At 43.2% G+C, this 25,688-nt stretch overlaps 1 protein-coding gene across 1 annotated transcript; it reads right to left on the reverse strand.

Annotated features, from left to right (window-relative positions):
* Positions 1-10,306: 10,306 nt before the first annotated feature.
* Positions 10,307-23,878, reverse strand: gad2 (glutamate decarboxylase 2). The gene is made up of 16 exons (XM_040126926.1): positions 23,778-23,878; positions 23,409-23,471; positions 23,094-23,255; positions 22,112-22,345; positions 20,752-20,842; positions 19,735-19,847; positions 19,052-19,167; positions 18,496-18,575; positions 17,878-17,932; positions 17,573-17,689; positions 16,609-16,673; positions 16,437-16,515; positions 16,161-16,310; positions 14,763-14,870; positions 12,893-12,982; positions 10,307-10,581 (listed from the first exon to the last, which is right to left on the reverse strand). Exons 1-16 carry the CDS (start codon positions 23,851-23,853, stop codon positions 10,408-10,410), a joined length of 1,773 nt encoding a protein of 590 aa, XP_039982860.1. The 5' UTR covers positions 23,854-23,878; the 3' UTR covers positions 10,307-10,407.
* Positions 23,879-25,688: the final 1,810 nt, after the last annotated feature.

Raw genomic sequence — 25,688 nt, forward strand, 5'->3', positions numbered from 1 at the left:
CAATCTCCTCCCCTCTTTCATCCATCTGTGCCGGTGTTTCTCTCCTCATTAGAGAGGTTACTGATGCATGAGGGAATGAGCTGGCAGGTCAGTAGCCACAAACACAGAGTGGGATTCATATTGAACAGCCTGTGAAAAAGTTTTCTCGGTCTGACAAACAGAAAATAAGTTGCCCACCGAGGCTCCTTTAAATTCCTAAGGTTTCCTCTGTCATTGAACATGGAGAAGAAATACTGTAAAAACAAAACAGCTTGTTTCATAGTGTAGCGTGCAGCAAAACCTGCCTTCTGTAGGATATTTTCGACAAGCGAAACCTATACTGGCACTGTACATAATCATGCAGGACATGCTCTATGTCCCTTTTCCATACTTGGCAAGGGCTCTGCATAGTTCCCTCCAGTGTCTGGTAAATTCCCTGATCACCAGGAATGCAACATTTAATTTTCTTGTTCCTTAGCTGACCTTAATCATTTCTGCGTCAAGGGCGATCTGAAACTCCAGAGCCATGGGATAAGTCAGCCTGGGCGTGGAAATAAATACTTGTGTGTGTGTGTGTGTGTGTGTGTGTGCGCTTGTGTACATTATACACATTCTATATGTCAAAGGCAGTGAGACCTGTCTTGCGGTCTTCATGAAGAGGCCATTTAAAGTGCTGATGATGAATAATAGGTTGGCTGAAAGTGAGCGAACAAGTCCCTCTGGTGTATATTTAAGCGGCGGAGAGATGCTCTCTCACTCCTATCAACTCCCCGGTGGCCCATGAGGTTAATTGCTTTCTCCAGCAGGCACTTACAGATTAACTATCTCACTGAATGCATCCATACAAATGACTCTGCATAGACCACACTGATTTGAGCGGAGTGGTGTGTGTGTGTGTGTGTGTGTGTGTCTGTGCGTGCATGCGTGTGTGCGTGCGTGCGTGTGTGCGTTTGTGTGGTGCTTTGCAACAGTACATAGTGTATTGCTTAGGTAGCAGGCAGGGTGCACAGCGAGGTCAGAGGAGCTAATGAGTACGGCTAACTTTGAATAACAAAGTTGGCTCGACAGCCCCGCAGAAAAAAAAGACGCAGTAACAGTATCTTTAGCTTAAGCAGTCTTAAACAAAAGTGTAATAGTCCATGTATTTATATTACGGGTGGAGCCCAGCAGGAATGGCTGTGGTGATTTGCTAGGTGAAAAAATGTGCAGGCATTAAAAACTGGACTAAATTTTGTTTGAAAAGTGAAAGTTTTTAGCCAGCGAGCCCTCGTAATGACACTACAAAATAGTTGAACGTGATTGCCCGACGCAGAAAAGCACAAGGAAGCGTTTGCTGATCTGACACCCCGATGAGCAGGACGACATCATGTGTCAGTGCTTTTCAAAACCATTGCATAAATCATCTTAAACGGCTATGGTTAAGGTTTGGTCGAGTTCAGGCCCAAAAATGACCTGGTTTAGTTCAGGAGACCTTCGCGGTCAAGGTTAAATCAGTCGCCTCTTAGTTAAGGTTAGGAACGATGGCTGTCATGGTTAAAAAAAAAAAAAAAAAAAAAAGTTCACTCTCAGAAGGAAGCGGGAGGCAAACAATAGTTTCTGATGTCAAACGTTTTCGTTGGACTTCCACTAGCCTTTTTTTCTTTTAATGAAGTTTGGCTAACCTTGAGGCTTGTTTGAGCTTTATGATGTTTGTCTGACTGTTCATTCTTTCTTGCTTCTTCTGTTTTGTCAATGTTCTCAGACCTCAGCAGCGAACTTGATATGTACAGTTTTCCTACTGCGGCCAAAACTACTAAAACAAGACCCGAGCTGAAATAAACCAGAATTATCCTTCAACCCTATGGGCGTTTATTCACGACTGCACCAAACCGTATAAACACAACATTTACGTATGCGGCCCGTGTCAGGTATGTCAGAGCTTTTTGGCTGAAAAGAGCCGCTGGCTGTGTTTGAAAAACAACAACTATGAGAGCAGTGAGGGTCGATTCAAAACACTGAGCTGAAACACACTGATAGACTTGCTAAGTCTGGTGATAATTCTCCGTGGGTTTGTCACTACAAGCGACCCCTTTCACATTACGCAGTCATTTGGTCACTGTTAAATTAAAAATATTGATTAGAGCAGCTTTAAACTTACACGCCTTATACGTCTGTTGACCTCCAAACCAGCAAATCCATGCGTAGTGGCAAACTCCTGAAAAGCACAGCTGATAAATAGCAAAAAAAACAAAACCCCAAAGAGATGCCTTTGCATCTTCTTCTACTGTCAACCAAGCATGCGGCCTCTCCCCTAAGGTGACCAGGCTTCCAGGCTTTCGTGCTTTGGCTGATCAGTGTCAGAGTGAAACCAATTTCTAATGGATGACCTACCAGCTTCAGGGTTGGCATTAGGGCAGAGGCAGAGTTCAGGAAGAGTACGGCTGAGGTGAATGCCACCAATTCTGACGGACACCTACATCTGGCTTGGCTTATGCGCCTTACACACACACACACACAAGGTCTGTTTTCAGGAGGACTTCAGTTGTTTATAGGAGCACGAGAATCCTTTTGGCCTTTCTGTCAGAATGCTTTGGTGAGCCTCTTTCAAGCCAGCCACCCTGGATTTTACCATCTGTTGGCTTTCTTGTAAATCTCTTGCCAAGTGTGATGGAATAGTAACTTGGCCGTCTTAAACTTTATGACATGTTTGCTACATTTCTCCTATCTGCATCCCGTGTGTTTGGATAGAGCCGCTTTTCTCTTCTTTGTGTAATCACATGTAGGATTAGAGTATTGGGGCTTTGCAGGGCCTGTGATGTGCTCCACATGGTCGAGGTTGCCGCAGACACTGAGCAGACCATCCAGGTGACGCTGCTGATAAACTGCCCGTGTGGGAACGTCTCTGATCACTGGCGGTGAATCTCTGAGAAATGCCAGACCTGGTCATTATTCTTATTATTCCCTGAGTCAATTTTTAATCTGTGAGGGCAGTGGTGAAAATATTTAGACTCTGTGGAAGACCGAACTGCCTGTCAGAAAGATAACAGCAGCAGAGAGCCCGCAGAGGCAGCGTGTCAGGCTTGATTGAAATTAATTTGGAAGTCTCATGACTCAAGAATCTCAAAAGTGATGTCAAGAGCACACACAGGTTATTCTTTGATGATAATTAATGGAGGTTGAGCTGACAAGTCATTTTGCCTCCGCGTAGCTCTGCAGCAAGCACAGTGAATCGTAAAAACCCATGAGGGCTGTAAAGGAGTATCGCTCACATAATGACTTCATGCGTGCATGCGTGCGTATAATGTGTGTCCGAGGCTTTGTCCAGTCATTTGTGTGTCAGTATACGTGTTCTTTGCAGGTTATTTCTTTAATGTGTTTGTTTTTACAGCACAGGTGCAACATTATGGGATTGTAGCTACCTTCCAAGCTCATTGTAATATATTTTTCTATATTTTTCCCTTTTGACAACAGTTCCTCTTTTTGGGGTTCAAGCTTGTTAGCTAACCTGCCCTCTACCAAAATGTGGTTCACTGGCTTGACCAAATGAAGTCTAATCCCAAATAATAGACTCTTTCTTGCAGTACTTGCCTGTGATTTTTGCCATGCATCGGGGCCTCGGGATAATGATGTTGGCAAGTTGGTCGTGATTTAAAACTTTTTTCCAGAGCAAAAATAGACATTTACTGGTGATATTGCTGTGAAATTTTGTACTTTGTGTATTTATCTACCATTGATTAGTTGTTAGGAATCTTGTCCATTAAAACCACTGGTTGGATTTCCTTGAAACTTGATGTGGATTGTCATGGTCCCACTAGGAAGAATCCTCGAGATTCTGGCGAGACTGCTGGGTCCTTCTCTTTTAATGCCACCGTCAGGCTAGAATCTCTACTTGTAAACAAGAAATACTCAAATGTTACTGGTCAGATCGCATTGAAATGTATGGAACACATTCATGCAGAGGATGAACCCTTTTCACTTTGGATACTCCAGGACATGCCCTGTAACATCAGCTTCAGGAATTAAAAAACAATGGAGAAATTAAGGGAACTTTTTGTTGAGAAGAGTCCTTGTCCCCTGAAGAAGAATCCTAATGTTTCTCGTAAACCCCTCTGGTGTTTCCTTTAGCAAAAGGTCAAAATTTCTACTTGCACTCACATACTTACATACTTTGTGGGTGCACCAGAAAATTCTAGAAAAAAAGTGCCAACCCCATTTATGTCATTTAGGGATGGACTAAATATTTCAGTATAATGCAATGCAATTCAACAATGCCACAAATTACAGCACCCAGAAAAGATCATTAAGTTAAATCAACCCCTCTTTAAAACAGTTCAGCAAAATCTAAAGATCATTGCTGTCGTAAAGGTAGGATTTATTGCAGGACTGTTGTATCGGATTGCTTTAGTTTTAGCAGGCAAATTGCCTTTGGATTTGTTGGGTGCATCCATGTTTTCAAGGGGTTAAACCTTTCCCTCTAATGCCACCATCAGGACACGTTTTACATACATAATCACCAGCATGTTGTCCATTCCGTCAGCTGTTTCGTGTTGTTAAATTTGATTAAAAAATTGAATCCTCTGGAGCCTACTACAAAAAAAACAAAACAAACTATGTAGGACACATTTCACCCATTTGTCAACTAAGCAGAGAAGAGATAACCTAAAAATTAAAAATAATAAATGATAAAAAGTTCCAGATGTACAAATATCCATTTAGCTGTTGAAGAGGGTTCACGGTGAAACACTGTAGCATGGTAGCCATACCCTACAAACAGTATAGCTACACAGGAAGAACATTAGGTACAGATGTCAACCAGATTACATGCTAAAATTATATCTACAGAAGGCTCAACAGGGAGACAATACTGAAGACTGAAGCTGTAAAGAGGCAGAACCAGATTTCCTCTTAGTTCGCACATTCCGATGTGGATTGATCAGGTGTTGGACATTGATCGGTGCCTTGATTGTGGACCTCACCGGCAAACACACCCAAACTGCTGTGTGGAAACGGTTAACTAACTATGATAACATGTCATATTTGTAATGCTGAAACCACCCATTTCCTCTGTGCGCCTCCAGTCAGAGCCAGCTGATAGTGTGCACCCCAGATGTTTTGTTTAAAAGATACACTTCGCTTTCTTATTTGAGCCTTCATGTCACACATGAACAAGTAGGGTTGTGGGTCAAGTCTTTGTCAGAGAGATGGCGGTTATTCCCATGTGATAGTTTCGTCTTTATCTACTGTATGTGTATGAGTGGGAAAGATGAGGTAAACCATCTGGGAACCTCTCACGCAGTGCGGGATGTCTTTTTTCATCTTCAATTTGGACTCAGAAGGATGTTGTAATCTGAAATGATTGATAGGAAATTATAAAAATAACAACTCGTTGAGACAATAATGGAAAATAATTTGTATTTGCCAGAAATTCCAGCCACATTTCCAGTCAATGCCTATTTTCAGGCAGGGTAAAAATACAGTCCCTGTTGCGCCTTCATCACAAAATTGTGAGGTAAGAGTGCCACCTAGAGAGAAGTTAGTAACCTACCAGTGATGCTGTTAAAAATATAAATATCATATTTATGACTAGAGTGGCACAGAAAGCATCTTTTGCATTTGTGAAGCTTATGCTTTTGTGATTTAATTATTGTTGAGACCGTATCAAAGAAAGGTGATGATTCTACAGCAAGACATATATTATTTTTTTAAAGTAGTATTTTTCTTTTATAAAGCAAAAGGCAACTTTAAGCTTCACAAAGGTTATTAAATACAGGGCTATCAAATAAGTTTGCACTTAATTGTACACAAACTGCGCTTACTAAGTCCAGTTTGGATGCACTGCATTGTGTTTCACGTACTGAAAAAGTACTAAAACAATGATCCTCGGGGTCAGAAAAATATTACATAAATATGTACAATGCAGTGCTGGCGCCGCTGATACGTCCTTACCTTGCAGTGTGCTCTGAAAGTGCCACTTTTCATGTCCCACTTTTGCTGTTCAAGGACTTTCTCACCATGTTATGTAAGAATTTTAACTTTTTTTCTGTCCACGTAACACTGCGCTTCGTCCAATGAGAGACAAAATGTATGAAGGGCTTTTTTAGGCTACTACGTGAAGCACGACAAAAGGTACCTCTGAAAAATGTTGCTGGATGCCTGAGGGCAAAAAGAATTGAAAACAGATTCAAATAAACTTTGTTTTGACAATATTTATTTCTATTTTCCCAAGAGTAACATATAGTTCAGGACAAATGAACGTTTGAGAGAAGCTAGCACAGCAGTTTGCAGAATATGAGATTCAAAAAATTGCACCATATTTAGTGAAAATGAACTGCACTCTGAGGAATAGGGGTTTTAATTGTTCTCATAAACAATAATTCCTGTAAGCAATAAACCAGGGTACAATTTTTTTTTTTGTCTATTTCTGTGTTAAAGGCTAACAACACTTGCATTAGACAATTTTTTGGACAATCGGACCCAAATCTTGTTAATTCTCTTTCTCATACATCCCATAGAGTCAAGGGCCTTGGGCAAAACTAAGTCAAAACCAGCGACGTTATGGCACCATGACACGAGTCGACATACCGTCTCAGACACACAGACAGAACGACAGCGGTGTAGCCAAGACACGTGAGAGGAAAGCGCGAGGATACATCGTCACTGCTACCAGAGGGCGAAGCGGAAAAGAGAAAGAGAGGAAAGGTCGCACAGGTGCAGAGCAGAGAAGAGCTTTCGGAGAGACATGCTGAGGGACTACACATATAGATATAATACTCTACGTTCTGAGCAGCGACAGTCTTCAAGCAGAAGAGAAAGACAGAGGATAGAGATAGTCAGATCAAGCGCGGAGAGGTATACAGTGCTAGGCGAGGTTAGCATGCTTGCGGCACGGAGAAACTTTACAGGAAGCCCAAGACACACAGATCACATGTAAAGGCTAGAGCGACAGTGCACTAATCTACAGGCTAAGCTATACATTGGACACTAAAGCTAATTACAGGTGCTACACGTACTGTATATATATAATTTCATGTATACATAAATAGATATAGAGGAGACTTTGTATCAAACAAGCTGGATAGGCGAGGCATCGCATGCACGTGCAAAGGAAGCAAATCTAGCAGCAGCAGCAGGAGATACAACATGTCTGGCTTTCCAAGACCACCAAAGTGAGATTCCTTTGTCGCTGTTATAAATCTGATGTTGTCGGTGTCACGGTGTGTACGCCCATTTTATTTGGGAGAAGAAAAGCAATAGGAGCAATAAAGTTTTCAAACTCAACTCTGTTGGGATGTAAGACAGTTAAACAAGAAGGTTCATAGTAACAAACTGCAAAGGGAGAAAAAATGAAACGCTTTCATCTTCAAACAGGCCCTCGATTCATGACACATTCAGACCAAAGAGCTTAAGTTACATTTTTTGAGTAGCATTTTTTTAACATCAACTCATGAACAACCATTGGACATTGCACGCTATTAGTTCATGTGTATACTCTAAAGTGCACAACCTCCCCTTTGGAGGAAAACTAGACAATACTGGCAAATTTATACTAAGGCAACACAGTTACAAACACACTAAGGTACACATTGGCACATACCGTCAAGTATCACTTGTGCACGAAAAAAACCACAGGGCTTCAGAGTCAAAATGGCTTTGCATATTCGTTTAACATCCAAACACCAGAGTCTCACTGTTCATCTCTGAGTAAGACTCGTAAGTATTTCACGGTGAAATCTGTCAGTTTCTTTAAAGCCAGTCCCTGAAACACATTTTCTTTGAAATAGCTCAAAGAGTCACAAACCAAATCGAGTATGTGACATACATACATACATATATACATACACAAAGAAAAAGAAAATAGCCTTTTGGACTAACAGGATGAAAATACAAGTAATCTATATTGGAGATAGAGAAAATATGAATTACTTTACCTCACAAATAGTCTCTGGTTATATATTATATACACGTATGTATACACAGATATGTTCTTAGGACATCTTGAAATACTATTTACAATCTATGATCAAAAGTGATTGTACACTGACCGACCATGTAGAGCAAATTGTGCTTTTCTAACTTGTTCTAATGAAAATGCTACAGAACCTCCGCTCGTGAAAGCAGGGCTCACATTCCATCAACTAACCCTCCAACAGTAAGCAAGTTTTCAGTTTACTACTGTGCATTTGGTCTGGAAACTTGATTACCGTTCACCATCGTACACTTGAATTCACTGTTTCTTTTGATATTTTGCAGGGTGTATAGCTTGGACCCATACTCGAATATTGCTCGTGAATGAATAAAGAAGAAATCTCAGTTGCAATGCTAAGGGATGCTCCTCCTCCCCCGATGATTTAGTGCAAGTGATGTCAGGTATACAGTAGCTGCAAATCTGGTGAAGTTCCTATATCCAAACAAAACAATTACAGCCCCGTTTCCCAGTTCCTCAAGATCCTCGATCTTTCAGTAAGTGCTCATCCAAAATCACGACTGCCGAAAAACCTCTCGAGAGGCTTGCAAATTTGAAGTTGTAATCCTTAAGATCTCAGTCCTGGTTGATTTGGAGACACCTGTGGTTACTGATGGCAACACCAAGTGCATTTTAATAATAAAGGTCAAAGATTTCCGTTCAAAAAATACAAAGCCCCCAGGAACCAAGCTAGGCTGCGAGGCCATTTTGGAGCAGCGGCCGTAGTCAGTACTACAGGTCTTGTGATGCCCACTGGCTCAAAAAACAGTTCTCCCGCTTTCACAATCATAACAGAAGAAACGGATGCAAAAAGACAAAATACATTTTTCCTGACTGCCACAAACACTGGTAAGAATTTGATTAGGTCCAAAATTAAAAAGTCCTTAACAGCCATATCAGTAAATTATTTTTACTGATATGGCCACCTCGATCAGACCAGGACTTTAATGGCTATGCTCTATGGCAGTGGCTCCCAACCTTGGGCCAGGACCCCATAAGAGGACCCCAAGATCTGAGATGATTAAAAGGATAGTGTTCACTGCTTTCTGACTTTTCTCTATTTTTTCCTTTTTGTCTCATGAATTACTGGATATTTTCACCTCCGACGACCTCAGAAATCCTTCAAATGAAACAATCTAAGGAGGAAAAATCATTCTCATGTCGACACTAAGGCCATGACCTATGACGAGTACACATCGCCTCATTTTAAGGGGTCGCGAGCCGAAATGGTTGGGAACCACTGCTCTATTGGCCCCCGAAACGTGGAAGCATGAGAAAAAAGTTTGGTGTTTGCACCTGCGTGAGTAACTTCCACTGGAATGAATGCGGCAGTATCTTGGAACATGGTACTCAGCTCAGCTCATTACATCCGTGTAAATAACACGCATCGACCACTGGGTGCAGCTGACACACCTTAAAACCCACCTCTGTGTCTGCTCAAAGCAGAACAAACCCTGGGCTGAGGTTATTTATTGCGTCTTAATAAAGAAGCGTGAAAGACGCACTCTGCCACTCAAACTTAAAACTAATATTAAATAGTTTGAATGGTCATTAATTGTAGTAAAACAATCAACATCTTACCGATTATAACTTTACGTTAGCTCTCATTTTAGATCATTATGACATGCAAAGCCCACTCAGCAATGCTAAATATAAAGCCTGGTTGGAGATGGTGCCCATTTTGATACCCGCATATGGCTGGTGACAAACAGAATGGGTTTAACAAGTCTGTCAAGCTGTCAGAGGCCAAGGCGACGCATGATGGACCCACGTGCCTTCATAAATGCTTTGAATTGGCTTCACTGTTTTATACTTTTAATGGAAATCTTTCCCTTGCCTTCTTTTCTTGTAAATAGTTCCAAATCCACACAACAGCCTGCTCCGGTTGGGATTCTTTTTTTTAACATATGCTGGTATACTATATACTTTACATCACCAGTCAAGAGAATTTGTCCAGAATCACTGCTAGAATGGACTATGTGCAGATGTAAAGGCAGTTGATTAAGCTGAGGTAAGGTGAAGTGCTTTTTTTTTTTTTTTTTAGTTTTTTTTTTTCTTTAGTTTTAAACCAGAAGTTCAAAATTTAAAGTTACAATAGAACACAACCACGTTTGGCACTTAACAACATACTCGGCAAATGAGAAATGATTCAAAAATAAACTCTTCCTCATTGACCTATTGCACAAGCATTTCATATCACAAAAAGTACATATAAAGTTACATCACTTACACTACTCTGGGATCTACTACACTATAGGAAAAGCGGACAATGCACTTTTACATAGCTTTGGACCAGGTCAGTCCACGGCAAAGCTACAATACATAATATACGGATATATCTCCAGATCTTTTTTTTTCTCAAATATACTCTTAAATATGGGACTTTGGAGGAAAGAGAGAGAAAAGAAAAAGTTTACCAGTACATTCACGACAAAACAATTCATCCGTCAAGGGGAAACGTACAGGAGGAATTGGTGAGATGAGTCTTATAGATCTTGGCCGAGGCGTTCAATCTCCTCAATAAGAAAGTCGATGTCCTCGAAGGTAGCAGCGGGATTTGAGATGACCATGCGGAAAAAGTTGACCTTGTCCCCCTGTGGTTGGTAGCTGACCATGGTCGTCCCGTACTCCATCATCCTCGCTTTAATCACTGGGGCCACCTGAGAGAGCCGATAGATTCAGCCTGAATTATTTATTACAAAGTTACAGGAGAGGTTACGATCACACAAGAGAGACTAGATTTGAATGAGAAACAGTTACTTTGCTTTGCAACCTTCAAAATCACGACTTTCAGTTCTGGCTTTGAGAACTAGGGATGGACTGATTGATACCTAAAGTCTCAATACTGCTGATACTCTACTCTTGTTATGAATATCATTATAATGAAATGAATAATATATAAACCTGTGTCACATTAAATCATGTCCTGAACACAGAAACCTGCTGTATTCCTATAAATATGTCCCTGCACACTTAAGATGTCTGGCTCTTGAATCCGTCCTTGTGCACACAATTATTACTTGAATGTTTTTTAAGGTTTGCTCATTAGTTTTATGGGTACAGTTGATGTTGATTTCATTCATTTTCGGACATACCTGGACTCACCCACCTTGTGAGTCCATGTGATTTCATGTTGCAAACTCTGGATTACTTGGAAGTGGAACCGAATATAAAAATGCAGCAAAATGAAACCTTTTATGCTTCTGCTTTATACCAAATATACAATGTAATCACATGACTACATTTGGACTGATAATATCCAGTTTCCTATGTACACTTGTTGAGTCAGACAGTGATTGAATGTAAAAACACTGACTACTGATGACCACTCATACGGCAATCATTGTCTTTTGTGTTTGCGTACCTTCTAGTTATGAAAAGATTTGTGTTTTTCATTTTTTTTTCCTTCTCTTTTTTCAGCAACTAAACATCTAACATCTTCACCCCCCCAAGATTACTCTAAAGCTGGTCCGTGTAGTCCATTATCTCCCACCGGGCTGACGACTAAATCTGACACCAGCCCGACGCACACGGTTCTGGACTGCTGCTGCTGCCAAGTTGAGGGGTTATCTTCAGGGAGCAAAGCAGTGACAGTCACTTAGTTTGTGCTCAGCCGGGTCCCGCTGGCGGTGCTGGATTCTGTGCTGTGATGAGCTGTGGCAGATTCAATTACAAGTTTGAAACCCCCACTCCTTGTTTTGACCGACACCAACTTATTAAGGCATTTTACTGAGGAAAAACATTTCAAAAGAAGTGTCTCTGAAATATTCTATTTCTGTGAATGTTGTAGGATCTGTAAAAAATAAAATAAAGGTAGAAAGTGACTCTCAATGCACTTTAGCAATGTCATAGGAAAGGTACATAAGATATAGTAACTTAAGATGACAATATACTGCAGCTTTGGGTTAAGGGCTAAACTAAACTATGACTCAAAGGTCCAACATAATCTAGTAAGGGGTTTTAATAAACTAAAAGGGGTATGAAGTTGAAAAAATAGGAGCAACTTTGAAAACTCCTCAAGAAGTAGAAGTTGGTTTCAATTTCGGTTGTCAAATTCCAGTCTGCTGCAGTGGTTAGTCATGTATAGAGGCTTATATATAGATGCCACAGTGCTGTGGTTAGTGCTCTGTAGTTCTCATCACATAATCAGCCATTTCTTCTAAATCTCTTGCAGGTGTTTTGCCACAGCTGTCAGGCCTGCAGTTTCCTGTTAAATAATCAATCAGCAGCCGCGGAATTACCTCGAATCAGTCTTTTTGATCATTTTCCAGTTCTTCCCGTCCTCTTGAAATAGTAATTAAGGCAATTGGGGAATTGGGGAAAGCGCCTTCAGTTCGGACTTTTTCCTCCGAGTGCGAATAGTTGCCCTATTAGCACTGTGCACATTGCGGCATTCCTCAATCTCCATGTGGAAAAAAGGGCAAGCTGGCCAAACACTCGGGCCAGTGAAGCAACGGCCACAGTGCTCTTTCAATCAAACCCCGAAAAACAAAAGGAAACCTCTCCATCTGATGAATTATGACAAAGACGGTAACGATTTATGGTTTTGCGGTTTTGCGGAGGGAAACAGAGCGGGGAGAGCTCTTTGTATGGCTGGCACGTACACCATCTGCTCGTCTGAATCGTCAATTAGTGGGCCACTGCTGCTGTGGGCCCCTCTGAATGGCCGTCACTTTAGCTAACTGAATAGCCTCCCTCCCTCTGAGTCTGGCACGTGATATCCTTCCTCAATGACAGTCTCTTATTTTAAGACTGTCTCAATTTATAAACAACTTCTCATGTGCATGGCAAAGTTTTTTTTCTTTTAAAAAAATCCTGAGTTGAAGTGAACATCTGTGTTGTCCCTAATGAGGAGGACGTGTAATGGTCAAGCTGGGTAGGAATGAACGGCTTGCAGGGCAGGAGAATGGTGAACTGAAAAGGTGTTTTTGGTAGATACGGCAGTCGGGCTTCTTATCTCCGCTCACCCACCTTGTGCAAGTGTTTCTTTCGCTCCTCTTTGTCTTCCATGTAGCGGATCCCAGGGGGGAGGTACCAGAAGCAGACGTTGGTGTGCTGAGGCTGCGGAAACACACAGTCGACAAGAGATGAGCGGAGTAAACTGCCAGAGTAGCGCAAAAGCAAAAACGTGCACATGTAAGGCTGGGGAATAACTTAATGTTACTGACTTTAAGTGGAATCTTATCGTGATAGGATGATTGTGTGGTTCTTAAAAGAATTATCCTGTTAAAACTAAAGCCACCGTTTGCAGTGCCTTGGTGCCCCCCAGTGGCAGCTGTATGTTCAACGGGACTGACTAATTTTTTCTACAGGTAAAAATTTAAGCTATCAGAATAATTTGAGAGATTTTATACTCACATAAAAATTTGAGAAAACTGACTTCTTTTCAAGCACATTGTAATTCAAAAACTAGCTAAATTATTTGTATGTTTAAAGCAGATTTAATCGATATTCTTGTACCTAAAATACATCAACAACGACTATGCGTAATGTGAAACGGGGCACGCGTAGCAACACACTCGCAGAGAATTACCCTCCGACTCCGCAGTTCTCCTGAGCTTTACAAAGCTTTTGAGCAACTTTTAGCCAATTATTTTCATTCCGCTACCTGAATGTTTTAATTGCGTCTCGCTGCTCACATCGGCATCATTTAGTAGTGAATGCAGGTTCAAGCCAGAATAATTCAGGAGACGCTACAATCACGCAAACCCACAAACCTTCTACCCCCAGTTTTAATTACAGTGTGCTTAAAAACATTATAGCCACTAGCAAATTAGTAGGGAAGGTTGTAAATAAGTGTTTTTTTTAACATAAAGAGTGGTTTTCTGATGTAATGCGTAAGAGAGGACATCTATTTAATTAATGTATGTGCTTTTGCATACATTTCCTCCATTGTGATATACAGGAATATTATTCAAACATATCACCAAGCCCTATGCACAGGGCATACTCTGAAAACATGTATTACATATACCTATACATATATTTACATATGCAATGTAAATTTAAAGTAATCTAAAGCCATCCTTGCCTGGAATCCTACAGATTCCTCCAAATCAAAAAGTGCTGAAAGTAACAGTAGCTCATCCATTTCGCCAAGCCAGAGCAGGTTTTGATTGAAAACGGCGCTTCACATCTCAGAAAAGAAAATCCATTAGGTGTTCCTCGCATCAGACACGTAGCTTGCCTCCTCCTCAGACACTCGCTGCGTCTGAAAGCACCTCACAGCTCTATTTTTTTTGGCATCTGAAGCCCACGCATACTACCACCGGATTCGGTGGCCGTGTGTTCGACATCAGATTGATGTGAGGGCGTAATGGGAGGCACAGACAAGGGAACACCTGGGCCGATGCCCAAAGGACTTGGCTTTTTCCCCATCGTGATACTCTTAGCCTTTTGTGACCCAGCAGGAAAATAATAGCCCTCGAAACGTTAGAGAGTGTTCACTCTAAATGACTCTGGGTGTCCAAGCATTCCTTTTATAAAAGAGTTTTTAGCTTAATAACCCCATCATACCCTGCGTGTCTTTTTGTTGTTGCAGTTCAGCTTGGTAGTGGATATTTCAGACACTCCGCTATTCATATGCAGATGAGCAATTACAGGCCATTATGCTATTCATTGAACATAATAGCAGCACATTATACTGGCAGCTAGAGGTAAAAATGGCATCGATCCAACCCAAAGCAAGAACACACTGCGCTGCCAATCAAGTCAGCCATGACGATACTGAATACGCTGAAGTAAAAGGAGCAACGTGGACTGATGTTAGCTGCCCTTCCTCTCGTTATGTGGCTGTGGATGAATTACCCTTGTGGAGAGAGAAAGTTAAATATGAACATACTTTCCCGTCAAAGACCATCTCGTATCCTTCTCTGTCTTTGATCTTGTTGTAGAGGTACTCCGACAGCTCCAGACACTTGTCAATCTGAGCCTCGAACCCAATGGTGCCCTGTCAAGAGAAGTGATCCAGATCCGTTCAATCTGTTTGAGTTGTGCCAATTATGTTTATACTGTAAAACTGAAGTTATTCGGGCAACTTGACCTTGGAATTATAAGGTTTCATCTGGATTCTGAGTGGGTTTTAGACGTTAAGATGCAAATATTTCACATCTTAGATACCAAAACGAATATACAGAATAAATCTCTTAGTTGTCAAAATAATAGGCATCCTAAAAATTTAATATCAAAATCCTTTAAATGGGTTTTTTTTAAAACTTTGTTTTAATACACCAAATCCATGTACGGACGACTGAATGAAGTTATGGTAGAAGATATTTGGGAACGGTCAGCAGTTCAGCAACATGCTTTAATTTGGACAAAAATCAGCTCTTCACTAAGTTCACACAAGGTTAGTTGGCATCTGTAACGGAGTCACTTACAATGTCGGTAATAAAACCATCAGTTGTGAGGCGGAACACCATTGGTCCTCCTGTCAACATTCCCTACACTGATTGGTACGTTGCAGGTAGAACATTATAGAACTAAGTTAGAGAATGAGTGTGAAGATATGTAGGGAATAATCGTTAACTTGTCAAAATACAGTTTTGTGTAAATAACTCTTTTGACAAATATACCAGAACCTTACAGTTCTAAGGTCACAAACTGTGTAAATGAGAATAGACTTTTTCTTTTTACACCGGATAGCTGATTAAAAATGTCCTATATCTGTATTACTTTCAGTCTCTTGACACGTATACGTCTGCCATGTGTATGACATGTTGAAAATTAGTCAAACGCAAAGTCAAAAGAACACAAAAGAGCACGAATCTGAGGGAAACTCCGAGGATGAATTTGACAATGTAGAGACTTGAGTAACCAATAAAATAATTTGGTTCAGAATAGTTTTATTCCAAAAAAAAAAAACATGGCAGTAATATAAGTAGCAGGTTTAGCTTTCTTCAGACAGTGGCAATATCTCTACAAACAACATATCACACTAACACTTGCACATTGTTCCTTGCAAATTTAATTTACAAATTCAAAATAACCTAAAAAAAGTACGACATTACTGTCTTTGCGAGTTCCGGTGTGTTCCCGTCGGTTGCCACTGATCGAGAAATCCTCCGCGCTTCACTTTTGCAAACGCACAGGCTGGCTTCACACATCGGTAAGAGCGAAATTAACAACCTAACCTCACTGTCAAAAGGCTTTACCTCACTGAGAGAGGATGTTTACCACCACAAAACCCTTCACAGAAAACGAGCGCAGACAGCAAGTTCTCACGTTGGCTTTTCCCTACCTTGGCCCTCCACATGAGCCACAGCTTGAAGATGTCCACATGGCGTCCACACTGCAGCGCTTTGTCTCCGGTGTCATAGGAAAGGTCGTAGTGTTTGTCCTGCTGGAACAGGTAGCAGGCGTGCATCTGGTTGCAGTTCTGCATCAAGCCCTGTCGAGGGGTGAGATTCAGAATGCTTACGGCTGAGACAACAAGCCACGGATTACCCCGGGAAAACAGAAAGGGGCACGTGCACTGAACTGGATTCTGAGTGCTGTTTGATGGGATATGGCCTACCTCCTCTCTGACCAGCAGCGCAGAACACTGCAGGGGGACTGACATCATTTTGTGTGGGTTCCATGTAACTGAATTGGCTCTGCAGTTTACAAAAACACAGCCGTCATGCATCATCGTCTCAAACCCTCAGCAGCTTCTTACACGTGTCAGTGTTTGTGTCCGAGCCACTTGCCTCTCAACTCCGTCCAGCTTCCACCTGTGTCTCCTGGACATGAGGAGACTTCCTCCCCACGCACCCTAACAGGACAGACAGATACACGTGACACCGTCAAAAACAACTTAAAGGTCTTGGGTAGGGGTCAGTTTGCACATTTAGCGTCATGTACCTCGTCATTGACAGCAACCTTTTATTACAGGGGTTGCCTTTTTTTTTGTGTGTGTGTGAACACAATATGCGCTGTACAGGACATTTTGTACTTGAAAAATAAACTTGCCAGTGCTCTCTAGTGGACAAACTAGGTAATGGAGACACTTACCGGATAATCTATACACCAGTACTGCAAACATTGGCCTGTATTGGGGCCCAGCCAGTTTATTGGTCAAGCTCTGCTGTTCAGTCTTATGTGTATATTAGCCCGGCAGCGTTGTCCATGTCAAATGTGATGGATGTTCTCTTCCTAAACCTGCATCCACAAAAGCAGCAGGTGCCACAAACAGTCTAAAAGCAGGATGTGTGTGTGTTTTTTTTTTTTTTCCCCTCATTCCAGCTAGTTGATGAATGATGGACAAGGCCATCTACGTCTCTTAATAGATGTGTCCCCCTGTCAGGACTAAATCACCTTCATTAATAGATAGAGCTCCTTCAGCGAGCGAGGCCATGATGGCAAAGTCAGGGGAGGAGATGATTTACAGCCTCTGTTCCAGTTTTCCTAATCTCCAGTGTTAGATAGGAAATGGCTGGCTCCTATCTGGGTCAGCCGAAAGCAGTTAGAGGCGAGTCAGACGTAATAGATTTGTCAAACTCACTGGCGAGCTCTGTATTTCTTCTCAAAAATCCCTGCCGCGGTGAGATACTGTGCATCACGCGCGCGTGTGGCAATAATAACATTTTAAAGCAGGCAACAGGAAGTGCTTATGCAGATTTCTGTTCATACATTAAGGTCTTCAGTGTGTCAATTCCCGGTCGTTTTACTCACGTCCACATGCATCCAGACGTTGTACTTTTTGCAGATGTCAGAAATGGCGATGAGCGGGTCAAAGGCTCCGTACACTGTCGTTCCAGCAGTTGCACTCACAAAGAAAGGAACAAAACCCTGCATAAGCAAGGACGAAAAATGACTGTACAGAAAGCACCTACTGATGCAGCTATAACAGCGCCCATGTGTTTTCCCAGTTCCCTCATCATCGCTGTGGTTTCAGTCACTGAATACCGCAAAAATCAGTGCTGCATGAAGTAGTATCTGTCCGTCCATAGCAGAGTTATAAATCTGTATCACGTTACCTTCTGTTTCGCCTCCAGTATTCTCCTCTCAAGGTCAGCCGGGATCATTTTGCCGCTGCATAAAAACGAAAATCAATCTTTAGTTGCCCACTTGAGTTGCTTGTGAATTCAGCGGTGAATGCTCTATTATAAGTAAAAATAACAAAAAACGGCAACATAGAAATACACCGTTAGGAGTAAAAGTCCCCAGTGGCCCCTGTGAGTGATATATTATTATAGATGACATTGTAAGGTTGTTAACTCTGATGCGTCACTATGTAAGCAGCAGTTTACTCTTTAAAAAAGGCATCTGAAAGTTGACAATGGGCCCCATACAAACACTGCTTTTTTTTGTGAGGGGCCACAAGCCAAAGAGGCTGGAAACCACTAGGTTCAATCTTTAACAAAATATTGTTTTACATAAGCGCATCACGTGTCGTTTTAGGTCAAATCTTCACCTGCAAAGTAACGACACCTTTCATATAAATGTGGTGGAATAAAAAGTGCAATATTTCCTACAGGACTGTAGTGGCGTATAAATAAAACTTTATGTAAGTACAGCACTTGAGTGAATGTTCTTTCCCACCGCTGCCGTACATTTTTCCACCAGGTGCATCGCATAAAGAGGCTGGGTTTTACCTTTCATCTACTTTGATGCAGATCACACTTTCAGTCCCGATGCCAAGAGCAGCTGCGCCTTTTTTGATGGAAAAATGGCTCTGAAAGATTACAGAAAAAAAAAAAAAAAAAAAAGAGATTATATTTACATATCTGTAAGATACCGGATCACAGGGGGGGAAAAAACTCTAGAAATATGTCGTAGTAGTAATAATAATAATAACAAAAGGTTTGTGTGTTATTTAATGGCTTTTTGCTCTTTCAAATGTCATTTAAGGATGAAGGAGGTGACACGTAATGTGACTGACACACCAGTCACCTTGTACTCTGACACGCAATGTCAGCTTTATATCGGTGCTGGTGGTGTGAAAGTCACTATTTAAAAAAACAAAAACACATCAAGCAGCCAGTGTGCATGCCGTTTTCTGTTATTCTTGCACTGGAGAAGATGATCTTTGGCATTTGGTCTCATGGAACCGTTCAAACAGGGATCAGTGGACATTATTGGAGCCGTTAAGACACACATCGACAATGCAGGGGAAACATTTATCAGCTTAACTGAAGCACAGATGCCTACATGTTCGGACGTGAAGGCCACCAGTCTGGGAACAGATGACATTCCTTTCTCCTTCACCTCAGGGAACATCTTGAAGCGGGCCAACAGCATGGCGTACATATTAGAAATAGCACCACCTAGAGGACAGACAGGGCCTCAGTGATTTACGGCCAGCCAGTCAGTGTCAGCCCACACCACAGCTTTAACCAGCAAGTCTGATGGGATTGATGGAGGGTTTTTGTTTTTTGTTTTTGTTTTTTTCAAACCGGCACAAAGCGGAACAGTGTCTAAAAATGTCCGTGCGTGTTTAAAATGAAGAAACAGCAACAGCAACAAGACAATCTTTTGTTCACAGCGTGTCACGAGATGAGACAGCATCCAAAGTCACGGCTCACTCTCCACAGTGTCACAGCCAGTCACAGTCTGTCATTAAATTCTCCCAAGATCGCTCCTCATCGTGCGACGACCAGAAACGCTTGGGAAAAAAATTCGAGACTGGGGCTTGATAGGGTGGGGGCTTAAGATGGGAAAAGAAAATTATTTTATGCTAATTGGCTTTGAAATGACTTCCATTTATATCATCAAAATGCAAATCGACACATTTCAGCACACACACACACACACACACCCTCTCTCACACAGGCGGTTCCGTTTTCAGTGAGGGGTGGCGGGACCGGCGACGCCGCACATACAAACATACGTACCAGGAGAGAAAATGCCATCTCCTCGCCCGTCCAGCCAGCCAATGATCTCCCTCATCTTCTTCAGGGTGACGTATTCCAGCAGCACAAAGACAGGAGCCACCTCGTAGGTGAACCTGCGTTACACAAGGGGGGGCGTCACATGGCGGTGGTTACACAAAACACGCCGTGAATCATCACCGAAAAACCGCCAGCAAACTGACACTTCCCCCCCTGCAGTCTGGGTGTTTCAGGACATGCTTAGAGATGGAATCGTCGCATAGGTAGATAAACCAGGCAAACTACTTAAAATTCTTTAAGGATAAAAAAAAAACAATATTTTCTGCACTAAAAATGTGGAATTATTAAAATAGTTCCACCTTAAATAGCACGGATGCTTCTGAACAAAATGTACCAGCATGCATCCAAATTTAATACAAATTAATAACTGTTTTCTACTGCTTTTCAAACATCCTAGGCTACATTTCATAGACCCAAATGGGCTCTCTGTTGTACAGAAGTCTCACATTTTCACCATCCCTGCTGCATTAAAAAGTAAATTTCCAGTGTGTGCCTGCTGATACAGCTTTCTATTTGCACATGCCTGTGTTAGCTGCAGCAAAATTTAAAAAAAAACAAACAACCCAAGTGTCAACATGAGGGTTTATGTTGCAGTGTCTCGGTTGCCATGGCTGATGCGTGCTGAGCTTATCACCCCGAAAACACACGCCGAAATTAGCTTCAGATTAGTCTGAATTTAATTTCAGAGCTAATTTTCTCCCCCTTGAAACCCCATGGGTATGGAGGTGAAGGGGGGGGGGGGGGGTAAAAGGCAGCGGTGGGAGGGGGTTGCAGTGGGGGTGTAATGGGGTGGGGGCTGCCTTTTATTTCACCCTTTTCATTTGCCATGATTGAGTTAAAAAAAAAAAGAGCCGCTATCAGCCGGTGCAGACACAGACCAGAGTGCGCATGGGTGGACCGGAAATGGAATTCATTGTCATTATCATTTAAAATCACGGCGGTGCGGGCAGGCATACTCACATATTGGTGTTGGCGGTGGACGTTAGCCAATCGGCTGCCAGTCCAACCATGTCCAATCCCGTGGAGAGCTGATTGAAGTACCTGGGGTGGGCTGAATGAAAAGGAGCAGGGGGGGGCGTGAGGTGTGCGTGTTTCATCTGGTGTCAGGAAAATTGAAATCTGCTTTTTGTGTGCTTAAAAAAAAAAAAAAAAAAGGGCACAGAAAGCCGTCGACTCCCAAACCCTTTAATTGAAGGTTAGGAATGCAGCTGCAGTGACGCGTCGAATCATCTGGAGAAATGACGATCACACGTGGTGTGACATGGGTAATCTGGGAGTCGAGTGGTTGGGTAAACAGTCCCCCAAATTGGGGTTGTCCCGCCCCGGTGTCTATAAATACGGGCAGGGGAGCTTTTTCTGAAACGAATTAAATGTGGATTCTTCGTGGACCTTTGGAGAAACGAGAGGCGCGTCAAACGTTTCTCCTCGGAACAGCGATTGCCTGAGATGCGCACACTTGAATTTTCCCCACCTATTTTACGTTATGAACCCGCAACATTTTTACTCTAACCCCCCGTATTTAACGTTTTCGGAGCGGCATATAAACATGGAAGAAATGGGTTGTCACGCACCGTAAGTGTAGCTGTGCGCAGATACAAGTGTTGATGTATTTCAACTTCACCTTGTACCTGCGGTACAGCCGTAAACCATTGAATAAATGTTCATAAAAGGCCTATAAATGCTAAACTAGAGGGGTTAAGGCAAAGTGCTACGAAAAGAGGGATCAATACTTTATTTTTTTGGGGGGGGGGGTGTTACTGTAAATGTCCCTCCTGCATGTGCCAGTCAGGAGAGAGCTGTGGTTCTTAGCCTACTGACCCCCCACCCGGTGAACCAGATTTACTGCGTCACTGCGTTTATTGCTCTGACGGTCGGGAGGAGGAGAGGAGGGACAACTTCCAGGTGGATTTTGGTCCCCCCCCCCACAGGGCATCATTTATCCTGCCTTCAATGTGAATAGCTTTGGAGGATATCCGTCAACAAAAACCGTCAATAGTATTCCCCCATAAATCCTACAACTAAATTATATAATTTATGGTAGTTAGTGATTTTTTTTTCACAAGTTGAGTAGATTTTATTATTTTTTAACGGTATTTTACGAGATCCTGTGGCAGGTCTCCTGTTATTACCATTTACATTCTATTTAATGTGTGTTTTAATAAGGTTTTAATCTTATTTCACACAGCAGGCCGGATTCCAGGCCTAATCTACATATAACAGATGCAGTTTAAAAAAAAAAAAAAGGGAGGGGGTGTATTTCCTAACACTAAAATCGATGTTTAGTGTATTTTGCAAGCGCACCACACAGCCCTAGGCCTACCTGTCTTGATGGCGTATTTCAGGGTGGCGCGACAGCTGATCAGGATGTCATCCAGGGTCGCCGGCTCGTCCTGCAGCTCCCAGTTGTTCATCTGCAGCAGCTGGTTGGGGTAGTGAAAGTCGATCACCTTCGTCTCCCGGTCGAAGGACTCCACGATGTAGGCCATCAAAATGTCCACCACCTCCTGCAGAAAGGTCAGCGTCTTGGCGTCGCCGTCCGTGGCAGGTAACAGGTCTGGCGGGGTTGGGTGGGGGGGGTGAAAAATTAATAAAAATTAAGCGAAGGGAGACGTTTTTCTACTTGCACTGATGTATCGTGTGTGTTTGCAGGCCTTTAAAAATGGGACCTCAAGTCGAATTTTTGCTGTGAATTTATCCTACGGGCCGATACATCCACGAAACAACCAGACCAAAAGAAGACCACGTTTCTTATTATTTTAACAGCTCAGGTGATTGAAGGGCGACTTTTTTTTTTTTTCACACCTCCTCCCTGCGAAGCTCAGCGGATCAGATTTGGCTGAAGGTGACCTCTCCGAAACAGTCCACCAGTGCAAAAAAAAAAAAAAAAAAATTGTTCAGCGTGGCATCATCCCCGGGTCTCGGAGACATGAAGTCGAGATGTGGATCACAGATAATCGTTTATTTCCTCCCATGTAGGCGGATGTTCTGTGAGTCTCGCGTACAACGTGCATTTTAATGCCCGCGGGAACCAACCATCTCAAGGAAATTACATTTAAATCCACGTTATTTAAAGAAAATGTATTCGCAAAATGCAAATGCACGTACAAAACGCTCCTGTTTTAATTTATTTGAAAGAATAACATGCTGCAAACAAGGACTTATTTGTGGTATTTTTTTTTTTTTTTTCCCACACTGAATAAAAGAAGCCAATCCATTGCAAGGCCATGCTTTGACTCCGAGCCCGGCGGTGTTTACAAATCCAGCTCTCTCTTTTTTTTTTTTTTCACTTTGTGGCGTCGTACCTGTTGAGTAGAGGTCGGAGAAGACCACGGCGGCTTTGGTGCAGCTGCAGGATTTGTTGCAGCCGCAGTCGCCGGCGGCCGTCTGCGGCGGCGGCGGCGGCAGCGGCTGCTGCTGGGCGGCCGGATCGGCGGGCTTCTCCACTTCCCCGACATTGAGCAGCGCTTTCGAGACCACAAAACAGCAGTGAGATTTTTTTTTGTAGCTCTGTCAACAAGGCCGGCTCGTAAAACAGGTATAATGGAAATAGCAAATGGCACGTCGCCCAAACTGCGTCCCCCTTCACCCCCACCCAGCCATCCCTTGCACCAACATACCACATAATTTCGATCCAATCCCTCCGGACAGTTTCTGGGCCGCCGCTTGGCACCAGGCCCTGGCTGGAAGAGAGAAGGGGATAAATCAGGTAAAGGTCGAGCAGTGTGCGGGCTTCAGGGTTCAGTCCAACTTTCAGACAACGGCATACGAGGCGCCATGCAACTTGGAATAAAAGCAGCCCTGTAAGGCGGGTGTTAGAGCCCCCCCCCCCCGTGAATACAGCGGGCCCGTTTGGTTGGGATTCGGTGGCGGTAACACCAAATGCAGGGCACTGGGCTTGAGACGGTGCCCTGGAATCGGTGCTGCGCCCGGTCCGTCGGAGGTGGTTTGAAGACAAGACCAAAAAAAAAAAAAAAAAAGCCACTCACGCGTACTGGGGCTCTGACTCCCGGTATTGGCCCCCGCATTATCCCCGCCAAGAGACCAAAAACCGTGTGATGCCATTGTTGCCGGTAGTTAGGAGTTGCAGGTGACAGGGAGACCGACGGAGCCCATCCACGAGCGTCGACCGGGAGCTGCTCGAAGCCGATGCGGTGCTGAATCCGACCAGACCTCTCCGACTGCCGAGGACCCAGCCGTGCATCCGATAGACGCTTTTATGCTGCTGGGAAAGCTCCTGAAAATCAAAACGAGTCTTGTATGTGAGGGGGGGAAAAAAAAAAAAAAAAAATCACCGGCGAATGCGTCCTCGGTGCGCGCTCTCTCTTTTTTTTTTTTTCTTTTTTTTTTTTTTTGCAAGCGTCCACAGGTGCAAGAAGCATGAAGCGGCGTCTTCCCAGAGAAATCCGCAGACGCTCGACTTCACAGCGGCGCACACTTGTTAAAAAAAAAAAAAGAAAAGAATAGATCGCAGGAGAGTCTGAGCAAGTTCAGCGCGCAAAACAAAAACAACAAAGACAAAAAAAAAAAATCTACAGCGAAATTTCTGCCTTGGATGGAGACGTGCTACATTTCAAATCCAAATTAAAAAGAAGCGCAAAACCAGGAGGCGATGAAAAAGTGGTCTGGAAAAAAAAAAAAGCAGCCAGAAGCTACAGCTGCGGGTAAATATGCAGCTCGCAGGCTAAGCCGTGCCTAATTGCGTCTAACCCGGGTTTCACGTCACTCAAGAAACCCCTCCGTGATTCACTTGGGGTCGTGACGAGCCGCGCTGCGTCGTGCGTCGTGCGTCGCGACTTCCACGCGACATCCCGAACTTGCGCCGCCATGCTAGCCCGTCTGCCCGGCGTTCGCAGACCTATTTTCTGGGAGACCCGCTGCTCTGAATTGCCCGCCCCCGGTGGAGGAAGCAGCGGGGCGGCGAGGGAGACTTGGTTCAGACGCACCGAAGGGCGCACGGGTCCCTCCTCTCTCCTCGGTTTTGGGGCGCGTTACTCCAAAAAGTATTTCATTACCCAGTACTTCTTTCAGCCTACTTACTGTAGTTTACTTGTTTCCCATAGCTCCCTTTCAGCTGCACCGATTACTTGGGTTCCTTGTTCTTCAGCAAGAAAAGCATTCCGTCCATAAAATAAAATGCAACGCCTCTATGCCCCGCAAATCTGCAGATCTCTCCACCAGGAATCCGCCTGGGCGCTGGTTCTAGGTGCCGGACGTGGACTGAGGCTGGAGGTCGAACCAGCGCCAGAGTCCCGACTGCACACGCACTTGTCGTCACGTGTCACGGCGTTACAGTCCACCGCCGACACCTTCGGCACCGTTTTTGTCCACGAATGGGAGCAAACGGAGCCCGCGGGCGTCAAGAACTCCGCGGAGCCACATCTGCTGTGATTCACGGGAGCAATCACCAGCCGCCATCTACTGCCAGAGAGAATGATTAAAATAACCAGACCCCTTCGGCAAAGCCATTATAATATTTGTATATGCTGAGTTACAGTATGTCTGTTGTTCTCTATGACTGGTTTATGGATTTTCCTCATATATCATTTTTCTTCTAAAGATTTAAAGTTCTGTACATATTGAAAATAGAGCCTCTTGGAATAACTTTGTATAATTCTTAAAAATCATTGTTCTTTTCTTTGCAAAAGGAGCGATCGCATTCCTTCTTTCCATGTTATCCTCCCTCCCACTGTCTGTACCTGCAGGGTCACGGGACAACTGGGGCATATCCCAGTTGTCTGTGTTTTTTTTTTTTTCCTTCTTCTGGATTTATTTGGTTGTGTGTGTGGCTTTTCCGTGCCAGTGTGGCCGTGCAGTCAGCCCTTTTGTCGGGGATTCACTAACAACTCCCCGTGGGCGGTTTGCCTCCTTTAAAATGTCACACAGAAAGGTCAGAGTTT

The sequence above is a fragment of the Xiphias gladius genome, chromosome 5 (genome assembly GCF_016859285.1).
Source record: "Xiphias gladius isolate SHS-SW01 ecotype Sanya breed wild chromosome 5, ASM1685928v1, whole genome shotgun sequence".
NCBI classification, from domain to species: domain Eukaryota; kingdom Metazoa; phylum Chordata; class Actinopteri; order Istiophoriformes; family Xiphiidae; genus Xiphias; species Xiphias gladius.